This window comes from Strigops habroptila, chromosome 8 (assembly GCF_004027225.2).
Source record: "Strigops habroptila isolate Jane chromosome 8, bStrHab1.2.pri, whole genome shotgun sequence".
NCBI lineage: Eukaryota > Metazoa > Chordata > Aves > Psittaciformes > Psittacidae > Strigops > Strigops habroptila.
Window position 1 is genome coordinate 6,852,955 of NC_044284.2, and position 19,830 is coordinate 6,872,784.

The 19,830-nt window shown below is 41.3% G+C and overlaps 1 protein-coding gene across 1 annotated transcript in view; it reads left to right on the forward strand.

The window, feature by feature from the left end:
- LOC115611773 (vesicle-associated membrane protein 2-like) overlaps positions 1-19,830 on the forward strand; it is a 51,077-nt gene extending 31,247 nt beyond the window's left edge. The window contains exons 2-5 of the mRNA XM_030495177.1: positions 4,132-4,231; positions 6,475-6,633; positions 8,612-8,663; positions 10,813-19,830. Of these exons, the coding sequence (XP_030351037.1) occupies positions 4,132-4,231; positions 6,475-6,633; positions 8,612-8,663; positions 10,813-10,829 (328 nt within the window). The 3' untranslated portion in view covers positions 10,830-19,830. The remainder of the gene's footprint in view (positions 1-4,131; positions 4,232-6,474; positions 6,634-8,611; positions 8,664-10,812) is intronic.

Genomic DNA, 19,830 nt, shown 5'->3' on the forward strand with positions numbered 1-19,830 from the left:
ACTCTCCCAGAGCGTCCCCCAAAGAATATTTGCTAGCGATTTATACCCTTTTTCACTAACACTAGTAGAGCTTTGTTCCCCTGTCAAAATTAATTTGTTCTTGGGAGTAAAGATTCTCACCATCAATGGTAACTTTTTTCCTCTTCCTACAAAAAAAAGAAACCCTAAATAAAAGTGCACAAGTGTGTTGGCCTGATGGCTAGGGGCCCAGTGATGGAGATTTATATGGATTTTGCATTCTTTTGTAGCTCCTCAAAATAGTGTCAGGCCATGAGAAATTGGACTTTAAAGTTGTGATGCTTCAAGTATTTCAAAAGCAAGCCTCTCTGAAATAGTGCCAGTGTTTTGCATAAATTTGTTTGAATAATTCTTCTGAGAAATTATAAGCTGAGATGGCACAGTACAAAGGCAATAACAGAATTATGTAAATGTAGGTTGGACTTTCATTCTAGCTTTTTTGCACTAAGATATCCCAGTGAATATTGGTGTTTTCCACGGATGTAGGCCTTCAATTCCCTTCTTTACTAGAAAACTCAGGTTCAAAGACAAACTCCTAACAGATGCCTTGTGGGACTGGAGCCACATTAGCTCACCGAGGTACTGCCTTCTGCTGCTGCCCAGCCAGGATGCTTTCTACCAAATTTAAACACAGAAGCGTGGAGACCCCTCTGTTCTGATCTGAAGTGCCTTGGGAGGTTGGGAGAAGTGGTGATGCAGGTATCTTTGTGCTTGTTTTGTCTATTTTGGATATTACATACTGTGTCATGACAAGAGAGGGCTCATTCTTTGTTGACCTGCAACAGCTCCTGGTGGCATTAAAGCCACATGCTTAAGGCCTGACTTCCTAGAACCTGTGCTGGCCCCTCTGCAGTATGTCCTACACCTCTTCTGGTGAGCGCTCTTCATTTCTCTGACCCCCAAGGCTGTGAGCGAGGCAGCTGCTGTTGCTGTGTAAGGAGAGCACAACTGCAGAGACAAAAGTAGCTCTGCACTGCAGTCAGCACCCAGCTCTGGTTTCTCTTCTATTAGATTTGATGTAATTAATTCAGATGGGTATGTTAATTACAAGCTTGCTGTGCCTTAGCATTAAGATAGCCATTTCTCTTTGGTAGTTACAGTAACTCCTGCTGGATGGTCAGGGCAGCTGTACAAACACCGATTTTTCCAATCCATTCCTCCATTACACAGGGAGCAGAGAAGCCCCAGGAAATACAGCTGAAACCAAATTAGGTGGCACCAAGGATGCCGAAAGAGAACAAACTGCAAAGTACTTACTTTATGCCAAATCATTTTAAGGACAGCTTGGGAGGTGTGAAAAATAAAAGATTAAAATTACTGGGCAGGAAAGGGATATGGCAGAGCACTGAACTTTTATCACACAGCTGTGACCAAAGAACACCACTGCATTTACAAGCTATGCTTACAAGCAAAAACACTAGCGCCCAGGAAAAACACTTCTCACATGCTTCCCTTCTGTAGCCTGGGATGCTAACAGCACATTGCTCAAGAAGGGCGCTCTGTTAACATTTGTAGTAGTGAACAGTGTGACACAATGTTTTCATAGAAAAAATCTGCTGTGTTGGATGGGAAAAAGCCTATTTACTGCAAATAAATGTTACAATTTCAATTTTAGCTCTGCCGTTGTACCAGGAACTCCCTTTGAAGTTGTTAGTGCTCCAGGGACATCTTGTTTTGCATTATTTGAGTCTGATCTATGTTATAGTCAGATTTTGATCTTTTGTGAAAACAGTGTAAACTCAGAATAAATCCTGTTGGGATCCTGGCCCATGGCCCTTCAGTGGAGTAATTCTATTGCAGGTGGCAGCAGCATCTGGTCTTTTATGTTTCTCACGGGGGCTGTGAGGTCCTCAAATGATGAGCAATTTGCGTACAGCTCAGTTTTTTTATTTCAACTAAAGCTTGATGATGACATTCTTACCTACTGTTGAAAAAGGAGTGTAAGATACAGCAGTGCTCTGTGTCTGCAGACAGCTGCTCCATCACAAACCCTCAGCAAGTTTGCTGACAACACCAAGCTGTGCGGTGTGGTTGACATGTTGGAGTGAAGGGATGGGATCCAGAAGGACCTGGACAGGCTGGAGAGATTGGACTGTGCAAACCTCATGAAGTTCAACAAGGCTAAGTGCAAGGTCCTGCACATGGGTCAGGGCAATCCCAAGCACAAACACAGGATGGGCAGAGGCTGGATGGAGCAGTCCTGAGGAGAAGGACTTGGTGATGAGAAGCTCTCCATGACCCATCAGTGTGCACTTGAACCCAGAAACCACCTGTGTCCTGGGCTGCACTCCCAGAGTGTGAGCAGCAGGTCAAGGGAGGGGAATCTCCCCCTCTGCTGCGCTCTGGTGAGACCCCTCCCTGCAGTCCTGTGTCCAGCTCTGAGGCAACAACACAAGAGGGACGTGGAGCTGTTGGAGCGAGCCCAGAAGAGGCCATGGAGATGCTGCGAGGGCTGGAGCAGCTCTGCTCTGGAGCCAGGCTGAGAGAGCTGGGCTGGTTCAGCCTGGAGAAGAGAAGGATCCAGGGAGACCTTAGAGCAGCTCCAGTGCCTAATGGGGCTACAAGAAACCTGGAGAGGGGCTTTGGACAAGGGCCCATAGTGACAGGACAAGGGGGAATGGCTTTAACTGACAGAGGGGAGATTGAGATTAGACATTAGGCAGAAGTTCTTCCCTGTGAGGGTGCTGAGGCGCTGGCACAGGGTGCCCAGAGAAGCTGTGGCTGCCCCATCCCTGGCAGTGTTCAAGGCCAGGTTGGACACAGGGGCTTGGAGCAACCTGCTCCAGTGGAAAGTGTCCCTGCCCGTGGTAGGGGGTTGGAACTGGATGAGTTTTAAGGTCCCTTCCAACCCAAACCGTTCTATGATCACTGGGAGTCCGTGAGGGTCTGCATTATCAGTAGAGCTCTTGGCCCACAGGCGATGCTGCCAAACTGAATTTTGCAGCTTAAGGTACCTTTGTGGAACTAACTTTAGTGGCCCATGATGCTTTGATAGTATTAATGAGGCCATAATTCCAGCAGCATTAATCAGACCCCAGGATGTCAAGGGGAATGATTCACAGAGAAATGCTGTGTTCTTTCAGTCTGTCACTGTGGGAAGGCTTTGGTAATGCATGAGTGGGATTGTGATACTTTTCAGTTCACATGCTTAGGGATTTCCTTCGCAGCTTCAGGAAGGGGTTTATTTCTCTGCAGGAAGGAGTGATGGGGTCCCTTGAAGGAAAGGTAAGGTTTCACAGGTTAAAGTGTGGGTGTGAAGAAAGACTAGATAAGATTGAGGGACCCTGTTCCGGCTGCAGGGTGAGTTGTCTGTGTAAGCTCATCACTGAGACAGACTGGATCTGCTGTGGGATTTTAAGGGACTTTTGTTTTGCCTTTTGTTTAAGAGCAGACTGGGGAAAGCCGGTGTTGATGCTTAAGAAAAGGGCTGATGTGAAGATCAGGTCTCTGTTCACAATATTGCTGCAAATATTCATCCGGGGTCCATGGCTGATGTTTGAGCCTGGCCAGCTGCTCTGGTGGGGCATTTGGTGACTACAGGTGGGGTTGTTAAGCATTGGTGGAATGCCTGAGGTGACTAACCCCATGCTGTGCGCAGTTCTCACCCCCACTTCCTCCTCCGTTTCTTTCTCCTCTCCTTTTGTTCATCTTTATTTGGTTAGCTTCCAGCCAAACACCGAGGAGCAGGGGAGTGCGTCCCTCAGCACACTGAGGAGGAAGGCAGGGTCACAGCCCTGGCCCCTACAGATCAATATAAAATACCCAAAGCAGAGCCTGTTTCCTTAGAGGGACGTAAGCTCTGCCCTGCTAGTCAAGCCTGTGATCAGTTTGGCCATTGGCCTAATTTAGGGTAGATAACCTGAAATGCTTGATGTTTAAAAGGCAGCATGGGAGGGAAAGAGTTTGATGTGGTCCTATCAAAAAACAGGGTGAAAAATCATTGCAGCATGGGAGGGAATGGGACACTAGGAATGCAAATGTCTCACTAGTGGGCTGTGAGACAATGGAAAACTTCTTTTATGAGACAGGTACTTTTGACTTATTCCAGAAAAGGGGTAGTAAACAAGTGAAGATGGTTTCCATCACTTTTTGTATTCTCTGGTTTTGATCTAGGTCTGCTCCAGCTCCTACCCAAGGTCCCACCAGTGCTGGGGCTGCAGTGCCACCTCCTGCTACCAAACGGCTGCAGCAGACACAAGCCCGGGTGGATGAAGTAAGTGGCTCCAGGTGATTTGTTGTTCACTATAAGGGTGCTGATGTGGTTTTGGTTTGTGTGTGTCTCTTTTTTCTGTAAGATACTTTTCCTCCTTAGTGATCCAGTCATTCCTGCTCATCTGAAGGCAGTGAATGTAGGAAATGAGATTTACCAAGGATGGCATTTATGAGGAGGCAGACTGCACAAGAAAGATTCTGTATATGAACATCCTTGTACCAGTAACGCTTCTGCAGAATAAACATGGGCATAGTGCCAATTCAGAAACTCATCTTAGTCGGTCAGGTTAGAAGGAAATGTAATAGTGGAACCAGCTCTTTTAACATGTTCCTGCATTCCTGAAGGTTAGATGCTAATCTCGCAGGCTGTTTCACAGGGACAGACCATCAGTTTCTCACAGGTAGATTCAACTCATGAGAATTGTTCAGTTGAAGATGGTGTCATGTGTGGTTGTCTGTCTTTGTGGATAAATTGTGATGATTAATGCACTGGTTTATGGCACCTATCTGATCTGTTAAGCTTTGACCTTCCAACTAGATCTTTCCTGGTTTTCTTTCATGTCGTGTGGGTAGATAATCTGTAGGTGGCACCGCACACCACAGCACTACGCTCCTCTGGCTACTCTGCTCCAGGCGCTGTTCTGCACAGCACTTCAGACCCAAACCTGGAACTTGACAACACCATCAAGGCATTGATTAAGAGAAAACGTTTGGTCTTAGTAAAATGACTGACATTTTAAATGTTATATCAATGCTGATACAGTATTTCTACTATATCCATGTTGGGTTTTCCCCTCTGATTTCTCTAGGCATCCTACACCTTATTTTCTAAGGCCCAGATCTTGGCTTTATTCTAGACAAACATTTATTTAAAATAAACACAGTCTCATCTGAACAAGTGTTCATTGCAGTCAGGTTAAATTCAATAAATAGTTCTGGGTGGAAGAAAAAAAAAGACAGGATGGGTAGGAAATGTTACAGTATTTTGTTTCAGCATTTTCAAATAGTTTAAATTTTCCACTATGAAACATTGTACCAAGACAACATTCAGCTCAATACCAGCTAAGAGATGAAAACAAATTTTCTTTTATTTGATATGAAATTAAATGCTTGGAAAGTTTTTGTTTGGAAAAGTAAGAAAGAAAATTTGTGTTGACCAAAACATTTGATTTTGTTCTAGGCTTGGTAGACAAGTGAAACAAATGTTTTGAGGTTTGGAACAGCATTTAACCCTGTGCCAGTCCTTTCAAAGATTCTTTCACTACCAGCTTCATCTCACTGTGTTTAAATCATGTATTTTTTTAATAACTCTGGAGTTTTGCAAATAATAGCTAAATTACATTAAATACAAACAACATGACTTCCTTATTACAGAGTGTGAGAAGTAACAGCCCAGCATTCGTACTCGCTGCTACAATAAGTGGACACGACTTTACCAAGTCTGGTATACTGTCTAACATTTACACTGGGGATGAATTTGTAAAGGAATGCTACTTAGAGTTATTGCCTTGCTAGAAAGGGACTTTTTGTCTAACTCAACATATAAGATATATGCATGAAAGGGCCTTACCTCGTGTGTACTGGCTGCGCACACGTTTTTGCTGAGGCTGTGAGATGAGGAGGCATGAGCTCCCTGCTACACTTCAGGCTGAATTTTCTCAGGTAATATTTTCTCCTCCTCCACTTCCAAGCAGGACTTCAAATTATGGCTGGGAAGTAATCTTGTCTGAGAAAGAACTGCAGAATGAGTAAATTCTTTGGTCAGGAAATGCATACGGTTCCCTGTAGAGTGGCCTTTATCTAGCCGATTTCTCTAGTTCAGGGAAGGAAGTTATATTGAAAGTATAAAGAAAATAATGGCTTGGTCTTAGTGATGACAATTTGGATGTCAACCAAATTGTAGTGCAGCGGTCTCCACCAATTTTCTGTACTTATAGTGAAGTGGCTGGTTGTAGGATAAAAGAAATCAAAAGCTTTAATGAAACTAATTACAGTATTTCATAATGTCCCTTTATTTTTTAGCTTTAAAAGCATCTGAGCACAGTCTAGCTGTGTTTATTTTGTTCTCACTGTGTCCATTTCCATAGGTATGGTTTTTGAGGCACTGTCCAGGTAACTGCCATCACATGCCATAATGGCAAATGGCTGGTTTCAGTATGTTATGTGACATTACAGAGTGTGAGCATAAGGGTGACCTTCAGCTTTACTGTGTGTGGAATGTAACATGAGGCTGTGCCTTTGCAGGTGGTAGACATCATGAGAATGAACGTGGACAAGGTGCTAGAAAGAGACCAGATGCTATCAGAGCTTGACAACCGAGCAGATGCATTGCAAGCAGGTGCCTCACAGTTTGAAACCAGTGCAGCCAAACTGAAGAGAAAATACTGGTGGAAAAATTGCAAGGTAAGGAATAGAAAATCTTGTTAAAAATCACTTAATGGCATACATTACTTTCATTTGCATTTAATGGAACTCTGATTGCAGGATGGCATCTCTAAGTGGTCTCTTCCTGTACAGGGCAGGAAGAGATGCCTTGCCCTTCAGGCTCTAGGATAATAAGTCAAGCAACTTTGATCTTTAACAGAACTCACTATTTTGATAATTTCTGCAGTATATAAAATGTAGATAAAAATTCTGATGCTTCAGTCAGTGCCTGCATATAGGGATGGGAGAGCAGTCTATGTTAATTCATGTCAGCTTCCTGTGTGAACTACAAAACCCAAACAGATACAGTGAATTCTGGTAGTGGGAGAAAAGAAGCTTTTTCCTTCTGGGAGATCATCAGTCTCTTGATCTTTCTTTAAGATGGTAAACTACAAAAAAATTAGTTAGTTTCACAAAGTGCTGTGAGAATTGAGAAAATCACAGTCCCTTTTGAAAAGGGGCAGGTTAGGATAGATCAGGACTTGAATCAACCAGCTGTCTCCTCTGCTGTCTTCGAAGTCTCATCTTTCCCATGAGCAGAGGGAACTTCACTCTCCTTTGCTTTTTCAGGCCTCAGGATTTGTGTTTTCTAGACCTGGAAACTTTAGCTCCTCTTACTCATATAAGACCTCATATTCTTGCTTCTTTCTACTTGTGCACCATCAACATGAATGCTAGGCCAAAAATCCACCTTCATTTCCATTTCTCTTCAATAGCAACTTTGCTGCTGGCTATTCACGTCCACTCAAATAAAACCACCAGTTCCCAAAGGAGAATCCCACATGTATCCCTCACAAGCCTGTTGCCTGCTTTGTCTCTTCAACCCACAGTGCTATGAAATGTAAAGCAAGACAAAGTATTCTGTGTTAACTACATGCACAAACACACCAGAAATAAGTGGCTGTAGCTTAGAAATTCAACTGAGCAGTTCCTCTGGGCCTCTTCTAGCTGTTGCCCAGTTGCTTTGTCTCACAGTGCAGGAAGCAGGGCTTTTGAGAGCTACAAACACAGACTTTGAGTTAGGTTCACCAATGCTGACTGCAGTCACCACAATGACCCACACTACACTAGACTTCCAAAGGTACCCTCATTTTCCTTTTGTCATTGTCCCTTCCTGCTTTACCTTGACAAACAGAATCCCGTTGTCCTTCCTCTGGCTCCCAAACTCTGCAAGGAGGGGGAAACATAAAGAAATCTCTTGCAAGCCAATGGCTGGCTCTGTCCTCCAGACACACACTGGGAGGAATGAAGGCCTTGATTTGACATGTTCATGTTTGTTGTTTTTCAATCATTCCATTCTCACTGGGGTAATGATGGGAACTGGACTGCAGCATCTCTCGTGGCCTCGTTAGCATTCAGCATGTCTCATACCCCGCAGAACTCAGTGCTGGTATGGTCTGTGCACAGCTGGCTCTGATGTATCTGCTCCTGTGGGAACAGATCTCAACTTTGCAATGAGCTATTTCCAGGCTAACATGCTAGAAACTGTGCTGGCGAGCCTGAACTACCTCTCCCAATAGCACAGGTACACAGAGCCAGCACAAATAGCTACTAGGCATTAGACATCTCCACCTGCCTCTTCCCTGAGCATGGGAATGTGGTCAAAAGTGACCAAGTTACTCTAGTATAAAGGATTATATGGCCATGCGTGGATCCAGCCACTTAAATCACCTCTGGAGTTCTTTTACTTCAGAAGTTTACTTTGAAATGGACGAGGTTGGTCACTGCATCTTAGCTGATGGACAAGGTTGGACAAGAGGCTATGTCCATTGCTGGTGGTCAGCTGTTCCTGAAATATATCCTAAATGTGGGGCCTTAACAATCCTGTTCCAGCGAGTCTTTGCAAGAATTAAAAGTGCAAGGAATGACCCACTAAGAAAAAGCAAAAAATCTGAGAGGTTAATGTCTTTCATGTGAAAATCTGACTTTCTTTTTTCTTGCAACTTTCTTTTTATAGATGATGATCATCCTTGGTGTAGTATGCGCAGTCATTCTCATTATAATTATAAGTGAGTAGCTCATTTTCTCTTTTGTTTATGATCTCAATAGCTCTGTGACATGTGAAGTGCTGATATATTTTAAAAAGACACAAAAAATTGATATAAAATATTTAAAGTGATTGATTTGTGAAATTCCCCTCTAGTGTCATGTTGTTATAGTGAGAATTACTGCAAACTCTCTAGACATACAGGTGGAATTTACTGACATTTAATGTATTTTACATTAGCATGTTACATAACTTTCCCTAGGATTAAAGACTCTCCCTTTTCATGATAATACAATTTTTTATGCAGTTTCAAATATCTTCCTTTCATTACAACCAGTGCCACAATCCTGGTGTTTTCTAGTGAGAACAGTAATGCTTGAGTTACCTCACACCTACAAAAAGAGGGTGAAGGCCCACGGGCAAACGGGCATCTGATGAATTTTTTTAGAAGCATGTAGGTGCCTAATTCATACTAAATCAGCAGGAATTTGAGATGTTGGTGCTTCTGAAAATCCTTTTGCACCTTGAATACCTAAATATTGCTAAAAGATGGCCCAAAGTCATTGATTTCTTGTCTTGAAAGACCATCTCATTCCACATGTTGGTTATATAGGAAAGATAGCATATGAATGAATAATAGCAGTCGTGCTGGTTGGGACCCAGGGATCTCGTAATGACAGGAACTGAACATTTTCTTTATGTAACCTCTGTGTTAGCAACAGCTGTTATGTGACATAACTGTAATATGGCATTAACTTTTAAAAGGGAGATTTCTTGAGTTAGACAATCCAGCTAGTAACCCAGAAGAGATTCACTAGGAGGCTAAACTGTGGATGTGAATTAATTCCCAGCTCTCAAATTACATGCCTTGTATTCAGCATGTTTCCATTTTCCTCTGTTGCTTCTATAAAGAAGGCTTACAGAATCACCTGTAAACATGACTAAAAGGATTTAAGTACATGTGGCAGTTTATTAGTCTTATGAATGCTGGCATCAGAGTGACCCGGAATGATTCTAGGGTTTCGTAACATTGATACAGCAAGAATGGGAAATGGCTAGATATTAATTAACTATATTAACTGGGTACTCAAGGCAGCTGGCTTCAAGGGAAAGATGGGCCTTTGTTCTGCAGTCTAGTGCAGCAGCCTGGGAAGACAGATGTGCAGCCATTGAACTGATTGCTGTGTACGTATGCGTCATTGAGCATTATGTGTATCTTAACAAGAAAGTAAAAAGCAAACAAGATAGCTCAGAATTTCTCTTTAGAAGTTAAGGCTGAAATTATATATCAATAATAATATTGTCTCCCTCCTAGTTTTAAAAGTTGGATGCCTGTCCTGGAAAGTTTAGAAACAGACATAGCAGGATTGACATGGCTTAGGTTGGGTTTAGGGTATTTAACTTGAGTGTTATCAGGGTTATAAAACTTGAGTGTCACATCATCAAATTCAGGTCATGGCTCACCATAGTGAGATCCAGTGCAAGTTTAGTGAGATTTAAATGCATCTGGATCTTATTTTTTCAGTCTACGCTATTTTTTTCAGATCCTTCTGCAATGGTGCCTGAAGGTTGCAGCTTCAGGAAGGACCCTGTGTATTGAACTCAATGATGTATTTATTTACAATAGCTCTCAAGCACATGTTTAAATCCTGTTGACATCAAGCATCCAAGTGCTGTCCCAGACAAGGCTTGCATGGCTTCTCCAGTCACTGATTTGAATTGGAACAAGACCATACCTTCTAGGGGTGGCTAGAATAATAAATTGGGTAGTTCCTCACAGCAACAAGCTACCATGGGTGGTGAAACGTCCCAAGCCAGGCTTCCTACCATCCTGGTAGAGAGGCCCTGGAAAAGCAGGCTGGCTCCCTGCTGAAGGAAGAGTTACAACATGTGGGACTGTAGGTGTTGCTGGAGCTGGAGCTAACATCACCATCAGTCCTTGTTTGAGCTGCAATCTCCCCTGCTTTCCACTCCAGTTCCTCCTCCGAATTCCGTTTGTCACAGGAGTATCCCCATTCCAGCTAGGAAGGCATACTATGTGCTATAGCAAAGATGTGCTAAAGGTGTTTGCCATTCTGTGGCAGCACACACTCGTGTGAGAAAAAGCTCAACAGTAACTCTGTAATAACTGTTGGTTTATGTCTTTTTTTCCCTTCTGCTTCCTTTCCCAGTTTATTTCTCCACTTGAAAAAGCAGAGAAGGAAGACTTGGCACAACTTTGTTCGTATCAACCAACGATATCAGTATTCCTTTGTTGAAATCTGCTTTTTAATTCCCGGTGTCTTGGGATTTTTGCTTGTAATAACCCATAAGCATTCAGTGTGGTGTGTTTTGGAATTCTGTTGTTTCCACAAGAAACTGTACCAGCTAAATACTGCCAAGTAGTTCCATACACTGTCTTATCACTGTGTCTTAAAATGTGTACGCACTGACCTTCAGAAACTGTAGTATATGAAAAGCATCCTAAACCATCTAAGAATCAGGGAATGCAGCTATGGGGAAGCTCCTGCTTAAAGGGACACTGTCAGGTGGATTGGACCCAAACCTAAGGTTACAGCAAACGTTAGGGCCAAAATTCTCAATCTGAGCACCTAAAGTTGGATGGCAAAACCCACAATCAGATGTAACTTTCTGAGGTAGTATCTGCTACTCACATTGAAGAGAGTGGTACCTACAAGTATTCATGTAAGACATCTTATTTCAACTTAGCCAAGCAAACACAGATTTTCTGAGATTAGTTTTATGATCCAAGTCTAAAAGCATTGCCTGCAGAAAATAAATAGGACTGGATGACCATCTTTTATAGATTTAAATATTTTCCTAATGGGGTGTTCTGTGCAACCAGGATGGCCTCAATATAAAAGCCAGAAGGAAAACTGTATGACACTCAAGAAAGCATTAGCTAGCACAAGCTTGAAAAAGCCAAGTGAAATGCGAAAATGGTGGTAGAGGCATCACAAATGACCAAGATACAGACTCTTGCTAAAAACTGAAGGTGCTATTTGTCAGACTTCATGGGACTCTTGAATGCCAATCCCCAATACTTACAGCCCTAATTTAAAGCACATGAGCAACTTTTGGTGATATCTGTGGCTTCCCAGCAGAACTGTAGGAAGCTGCCTCTGCACCATTTTGCAGAAATGGTCCCCACTGCGAGAACCATTCAAAAATCAGGAAGGAGAAGGTATAGTTAAATAGAGGAACAGTGGAGAGAGGCCAAGAAAGGGAAGGGTGCCTAGCAAAGCTTTCCTGGGGAAGAGGAAGGCAGAGAAACGCTGTTCAAGTATGGTGTTAATAGGCTTTTAAAAAATCTGATTTAATTCGTATGTGTGTGTGTGTATAGTTCATAAACTGTAGTGTTGTCTTTGTAAAGCGCTCAGCTAAGCTGTTTTTCGTACTCAGTTTAAACTAACATTAGATGTAATTAGGAGAAATGACATATTGAGAGAAGGTTCTTGTATGCTACTGTAGGGATTCTCCCAAATGTTGAATTCCTAGGGGTTTGTTTCTTTTTTTTTTTAACACTGGATAGTTTAATCATAGTTAACCAAACTAAAAATGAACTATCAAATTTTGAGCCAGGAAATTCTGAAAGGCTCTATTTAGTATAAATGGTGATAATAGTAGTGTAAATATTCCCACTGTTGAGCATCTCTCTTGTCATTGTTTTAGATTAAAAAGTCAGAAACACAGACCAGTTCTTTGCAGTGGATGTATCTACAAATTGAAGTAGAATTTTGCAGAGAATAAGCAAGGATTAGTTGAAAGGTTCCAGTTGCACATTTTTCCTTATGTATTTATTACTTCATATTCACATGTGCAATTTCATATCATTAACCACTAAGTGGTCAGCGGCTTAGTGAATCTTAACTTTCAAAGTTACTAATGTGCTACTGGACTCCCTGTTCACTTCAGTCCTTCAGCTGAGTGAGTACATACACAATTCGAAAATCCTAAATTCCACACAGAAAACTGCTGTCATGAAAGGCTTGGCTCCATGAGGTGCCACAGCTGAATGCTATATCTAATTGCTTCTTTGCTAGAAAAGGAATTAGCCATCCAACTTCAGGCCCCTTTTGGCTAGCTGATAGGAAAGAATTATCTCCTAAGAGTGAGACCCTGCCACTGATATGCATGTTGAGCGTGGCTTTATCCTCACAGGGGTTTTCTACAGGAATGCTGAAAGGACTCATGAGATGAAGATAGCTTTCATTGGAGACGGTATGATCAGTAAGGTTATATGCTGATACAGATCCTTAACACAGACAGTGCCTTCTCTTATGAGTCTGAACTGACAACTGATACAGCTGCAAATACACGTCAAAGAGTTTGAATCCTCTAGCTACAAAGATGTAAAGTTTCCAAATGAAACTGCTATAAGGATGCAAAGCTTACATCCTAACATATCTCAAGTAAGTTAATGATCAAAGTGGGAGCTTTAGGGAAGAGTGGAGAAGAAAAACTGCTGGTTGTGGAATGTCTACTTATTCTCCCTCAAAACAGTAACTAATGGCGATGACTGCTAAATGGTGAGAATTTGCAAGGAAGAGTTTAGTCAAGAAACCTAGCCTTTAGTGAGTTGTAAAACATTTGTGAAGAGACAATTTCCTCTGTGTGCTAATGAAATATGCTAAATTAATGTGTTTAACTCTTCAGTTGTTTGTATATTGTGTGTTCGTGAATGCTCACTGTTTGCTAGTTGTGCTGTGCTGGTTGGTTGCAATCGGCTAAGATAAGCCACATACCATTTCCAATTCAACCCAGGAAGCATGAACAAGTATGTCCTTCCCTGATGCACAGACCCAAAGTCGAACTGCTCCTGCAGAGGCTTAGTTCTTCTGCAAGGAGAACATAGTAAAATAGGACTGTTCAGGGTCATAGATTGTGCAACACCATCACATATATGTAGACTCGTACAGAGGACAACCTATAGAAGCACAGTTGGAGATCTTATTTGTGTTGAAGCCAGGAATGATTGCTTTCAACTCACTGCCTCTACATTTAAAACGTCCATGCAGTTACAACTGCTTACTTGTAATAGTAAATTTCCCCTGAAAATATTAACTTGTTCTTGTTTCATGAGCACTGCCTAGAATTTAAATTACTGGGTAGAATTTCAACTACTACTCCTCATTGATAACTCCTGCAGTGGCTTTTACCTTGGACTGATAAAAAGGCACCAAAGGGCTTCCTTTTACCCACTCCTCAGCAAACCCTCAGGGGGCTGCAAGCTTGATTGCTTTCTGACTGCCATCTTGGGGACTGAACTGAGGACTTCTCTGACTAGAAGCAGAGATTTTGCTAGCTTTAGCCAGCGCTAGACATTGTCTGAGACTTGCATATTCTATCCTTTAAGCACTTCCTCTTCGTGGGATTTCTGGGCTACAGCTGTACAGCTAGGATGCCATTCAGAAACTGCATATATGAAATGGGATGGTTAGGAGCTGGTCTGTGCTTGCACCACAGCTGCTGTTTGGCTTGCCAATGAGTGCTGCTGAGGTTGAAGAAGTGTTATATGCATCTACTATCCACTGACAAGTAAGGTCCTGCTTGGGCATTACACCTTCTTTCTAATTTAGCTCACCTTGCAACATCCTAAATGTGGCTTCAAGCCGAAAAACATTGGTACATAGAACTTGGCAGGAGCAGGTAGTGTGGAAGCCCAAACAGGGCATCTGACCTGACTTTCACTTGACAACATTATGTAATAGCACAGTCAGTCCAACATAGTCCAACATAATCCAATATTATTAGGAGGAGGGGAGAATCTGATAAAGATTCTGAATGTAACCTAGGATCTGTAAGACAAGAAGTGGTTTAGAAATACAGTTGGTTTGATTATTTAAAGCTGGCACTTGAATTCTATTGGAACCTGCATGAGATTAGTCGTAGGAACAGATCAGGCAAGTAAAATACTTGGCATTTTTCCTTTTAAAACAGTGATCTGCAATAAGTGATTTAAACACTTTGGATGGAAGAACAGGACACTATTATCTGTGCAAGGAATTAACTACAAAAGCCACCATCTGCTATGTTTTGTCTGGGTAGCAAGACCTTTTGAAATTCTCCTGTTTCTGTGTCTTACTTCTGTCACTGTTCTCATAGGGCTTCACGTAAGTTTAACCTTACGAACAGCTGAGCCATTCTTGTCCGAACACAATGGATTTTAGTTCTTAAGAAAAAGTTTATGAGTTGACATCTGTGTTAGAGCATACCTGTAAAATGGTGGTATCTGCTTCTCAGAAGTGCATCTACCATGGGAGACTCAAACTCCAGGAATTTCCAGAAGCTCAGATATTACTCGGCTCTTTTTCATGCTTTCACAGAGCGAGGTTTTTCTGTTTTCTATGGGACTTTATCCAGCCAGAAGGAAGTATCTATAATCTATTATTTTTTTATGACAGTGCCTTGATCACACATGTTGACGCTAGAACTTCACAAAGAACCTAGAGAGCGCTTGAGTGTGATCCAGGATTTAGATATCAACCCTGCTTCTCCTGCCCTTTAAACAGTGAAGAGGGCTAAACCAGTAGCCATATAAGGCACTGGGCTTGCACCCAATGTGCACAGAGTGTTGGAGAAAGGCCTTGAAGAGACCAAAGTCTCTTTTGTCAGGATTTGTGTCCTGACCTGAACTTTGGACTCACAACAGATCATAACCTTTGGGCCCGCTGTGTAGCCGTAAGAGAGAGATGTTCTTCCAGCCAGTTCTTCCTCTCACCTGATTTAGGTCCCTTTTGCTAGATGAGATGTGTTCAAGCATGTGTTTGTTCATGCAAGAGAAAGTGCAAGCGCCTTCAAATTACCTTATTTAAAAGCAAAACTGAAAAGCCTGAAGAATGTAACTTGGAAAAAAATTAACTGTATCTGGGGAAATGCTGGCTGTAGATTTCTCAGATGGTGACGTTATTTTCAGGAGGGATACTAAATTTGGATGTTTGAAACAATTAAATCAGAACCTCATATCAATTGTTCTTTCTTCATCTGGTCTCCTTCAGAAGCACTTCTCTGTTCCACTTCAAGAAAGGATTTTATGTTCCTTTTCAGCAAATTTTCCTTCCCTATTTCATTAATGTATGTCTCCATTGATGTGCTCAGAAGCTCTTTTTCTCCATTGAGAACCAGAAGACTGACTGTCTTTTAACACATGCATAGAGAGAGATCTGAGCCACCCAAGGAGTTTACCTTTCTTCCTGATGCACTGACATTTAAAAGCTACATCTTACAACAAAGCAGAAAAACTGTGGCAGTCCAGTTACATGCAGTTTTGGTGGAGTAAACACTTGATTATTCAAGAATGAGTCATTTCTGCAGTAACCTCATTCTGTCATGACTGTATCACATCTGCTAACTCTCCAAAGCAAAAAATCATAACCTGTACTGGTTTAAAACAGCATGGTTTAGAACAGCCTCGTGGTTCATATGTAACACTCTATTCAGCTGAAGAAGCCATGTGCTTTAAGTTTAAAAGGGCAAAGTATTTGTTCTCAAAGAGCAAATATCATAGAGAACAACAAAGATAATTATGAAAAAAGCTTCTCCAATCTTTAGCTCTTCTCACAGTGTCCAGCTTCTCCATTATTTTTCCAGACTCTCTTCATCCTGTTAAGAAAGCCTTTGTGGTTTTGGGATGTAGAGCATTTGGAACACAGCATATTGGGGCTAGGGTTGTTCAGCTGCCCTTTGAATTGACTCCCTGCCTTCTGCCATATTGTTATTGCTGGCCTCAACCAGAGCTGAGGCAGACCTGAGTGGAGCAGAACCTCCTCCCCATAATGCCCTTCTGTCCTTAAACCAGCCTCCCCTGATGGGACAAGAACGTTGGAGGCAGAATATGGCTCCTGGATCCTAATGTGGTTCAAAATGATGGGATACAAAAGAAAGGTCCTGACTGGTACACAACAGCATTTTTGCTGTTACATTTCTTGTAACAGTAATTTCATAAATTTTGATGGAAAAAAAGAGGAAACAGCAAATAAGGATAGTGTCGTAACGACAAGATAGTAAATTGGGAAATGGCTTAAGTGAAATATAGCCAACATTCAGTAAACTCCTTTTTATAAGTGGTTACCCCTAAGAGCACCTTTTGTATGTTAAAACTAAGCAGTGCTAGTCTATTGAAGTGTATATAGACTACTATTTAAAATGAACTATGACAAACAGTAGGTGAATTTACTTCACTTTTTTTCTTGAAAATGCAGAAGAAATATGCAAGAAGGGTGATCTAGTGTGTTTTGCAGAGAGCATCATTTGGAATATAGCCTCCAAAGACATGCTGCTGTTGTCACCTACAGAAGTGATCAAGGACTTAATCAAATGAGGGCTCCAGGGTGCTTGGTGCAGTAAAGATACACAGCTAATGCCCATTTTGTTGTATAGCTCTTTGGTCTCAGTAATGAAATCTTTTTGACACAGCATGAGTATTTTGCTTACCCTTGCTCCACTCTAGTATCTATGCTTGTCCACTAATGAATGGTCCAAGGAGAGGATGGAAAATCACTTTGCTGAATCCATTACATTTCTGTCATGTATACATGAACACGTGGTGGTGTACTGAGTTTTTGTAATGAAAAGAGTTTAAAGGAAGTAAGAGGTTGCGATATTTTAAATTATCCTTTGAAATTAGTTTCTCCCCCTGATAAGCTGCAGGTTTGCTTAAAGTAAGGGTAAAAAATGGCAGCTGACATTGTTTTCTTTGTAAGATCAATATGTGAGATAGTGCATATAATGGAGCTACAAATTCATAGATGCACAATGCATAATTGTTTTCAGAAGTTCAGCTACTAATACTTATCATATTGACCTGAAAGGTTGCAACAATTTCTCCATTAGTCATGGTAGTGTTGGCTAGACCTGAAAATTCAGTGGTCAGTGTGGTTACTGTGCTGCTAGCAAGCTACAGTGTACTAAATAATGCAAGTTCAGCCTTTCCTGAAACTTAAAGGGAAAAGAAATTCTGAATAAAAGTAGGAATGTATAGTAAAGGCCATGGGTATACAGTTTAACCATTACTTATTTAGATGTTGTTTATTAGTTAAGCAATTAGCAGCTCTAGAAATAGTCAAATAATTAGCTTCCAAAACCTATTTATTGGTGAAAGAATATTTTTTTCTTATTAGAAATGCTAAGTTAAATCTATATTCCGTTTGCTTTTTTCCTCAGACTGGAAATAAAATTCTAATGTAGCTAAGACACACTCACACATTTGCACAATAAAATGTTACTGAAAGCCCACTACTCGTCATGAAAAACATCATTACTTTGTCTTGCCAATTAAAAGTCCTCCCTCCCCCGACCACATACGTGGTAAAATATTAGTCACATTATGTATATCAGCACCACTGAAAGATTAGAAATTGGTACCTCCTACTCAAGAGCAGGGCTTAAAAACATCCTTTGTCTGTTGCAGAAATACATTTTGAGGGGGAAACACCAACTGTTGTAGAGGTTAAATTTTTATTTGACAACTCCTATTCTTTTTTCCTCCCCCTTTCTGAAAGAAGTGCTTATATACGTAGACAAGCATTTGCCATTTGGGTGGTATATTCTTTTTCCAAGTATGAGAAAGATGAAACATAGCCAGTATCTACTGTGAGCAACCTTTAGTTTGTTTTGCAGCATAAAAAGTTCTCTTAGTGGCAACATATGAACTCTTATTATAAACTTGTTTTAGTCATGGCAGGAAATGAGTTTGTAGCCAGCTAATTAGTATTTTCCTTAACAACTGATGCTTGAGCCTTAACGCAGAAAAGCAGCCTCTGGAGGTACTAGCTAATCAATTCAGCACCGTAGACTTAAAATGGACAGACGGTTGAAAATTTCACACTCTCCAGCCCAGAGTGAAGAGCAAAATAGGCCCTGTTCTGGAGTGACTTCTATATTTGCTTAAGCATATAAAGATTTTCCAGTCTCTGTTTAAAAAAAAAAAATCCTTGTTTATCCTTACTAAATCCAGGCTTGATATGGAATCTGTGCCGCGTTCTAATTCAGGAGAGGAAAAGCCTTTCCTTTGAATGATAGAAAAATTAGGTTGGAAAGGACCCCTGGGGTTTATCTAGTCCAATCTCCTGCTTGAAGCAGGGTCCCCTTTGAGGTTGGATCAGGTTGCACAGGGTTTGTCTGGATGAGTTTTGTGGTGATTCTACAGTGAGTTCTGCCACTGGATATATTCTCTTCCCTACCAAGGTTGATAAAAGAAAGTGAAGTGTGCACCTTCATGTTTCTGCCTTTTTTTGGTGCATTGATCTGATTAGAATGAAATTCAGGTCCAGTGGGAGTACATATAACCCTTATTTTTCAAAGAGCTTCCGCTGACATCAAGAACTTACTTTCTTCCTTGTCTACACTGGACTAAGCCCAATCTGATCACACTGAGGATATCAGTGCATTCTCTCCCCTGTATGAGAAGCCTGCTCCTCAGACACTGAAGCTGAGGATAGGCACAGGATCAGATTCAGCACATATGGTAAAGCTTAGTTCTGTACTGTCTGAGGTTAGTGACAAAATCTGTATTGGCTACTGAGTTACTAGACTGGCACCAAAGAAAGAAGAGGATTTACTGAGATTACTATTTCTCCTCGCAAGTCACCTTAGCAATGCCACCCCTCTTTGAAATGCTGCTAGAATTGTGATGGAAAACAAAAACCTTTCTTCTACCTCTTCCCTTTTAATTCTTCAAGCTTTACTTCCACTAGGAATAAGCAGAAATAAGTTTTCAGTTGCCCTTTTAAAAACTAAACTCCAGACCAAATCTTTAACTGCATCCCTTTAAAGGCCACACAGTAGTGTTAAGCTGTGTAGTAATGCACTCAGAAAGGATCTGAAAAATCTGTGTTGAGAACAGCATCTCTCACCTCATAGACTCAGCTGTACTGAGCAAAAAATTGTGGTCTGTGCCTCTACAGAAAACATTCCATTTGCATCTTATTAGAGCTACCTGTGGAGGAAAAATCATGTTGTGGTGGCCAGGAAATTTCTTAAAGTGCTTTACCTGGAGGTCAGTGGAATTCCATTCATAAACGATGAGTGCATGCATTTTGATGCTGAAATTGTGAAGACTTACAAAGTTTGATATTACTGTACTGTTCTGTGGACAGTGATTTTTTTTGAAGTGGTGACATATTTTCCAAGAATATTGTAGACATTTGTAACATGTATGTTTGTGCCAATAAATCTTGTTTTAAGAAGTT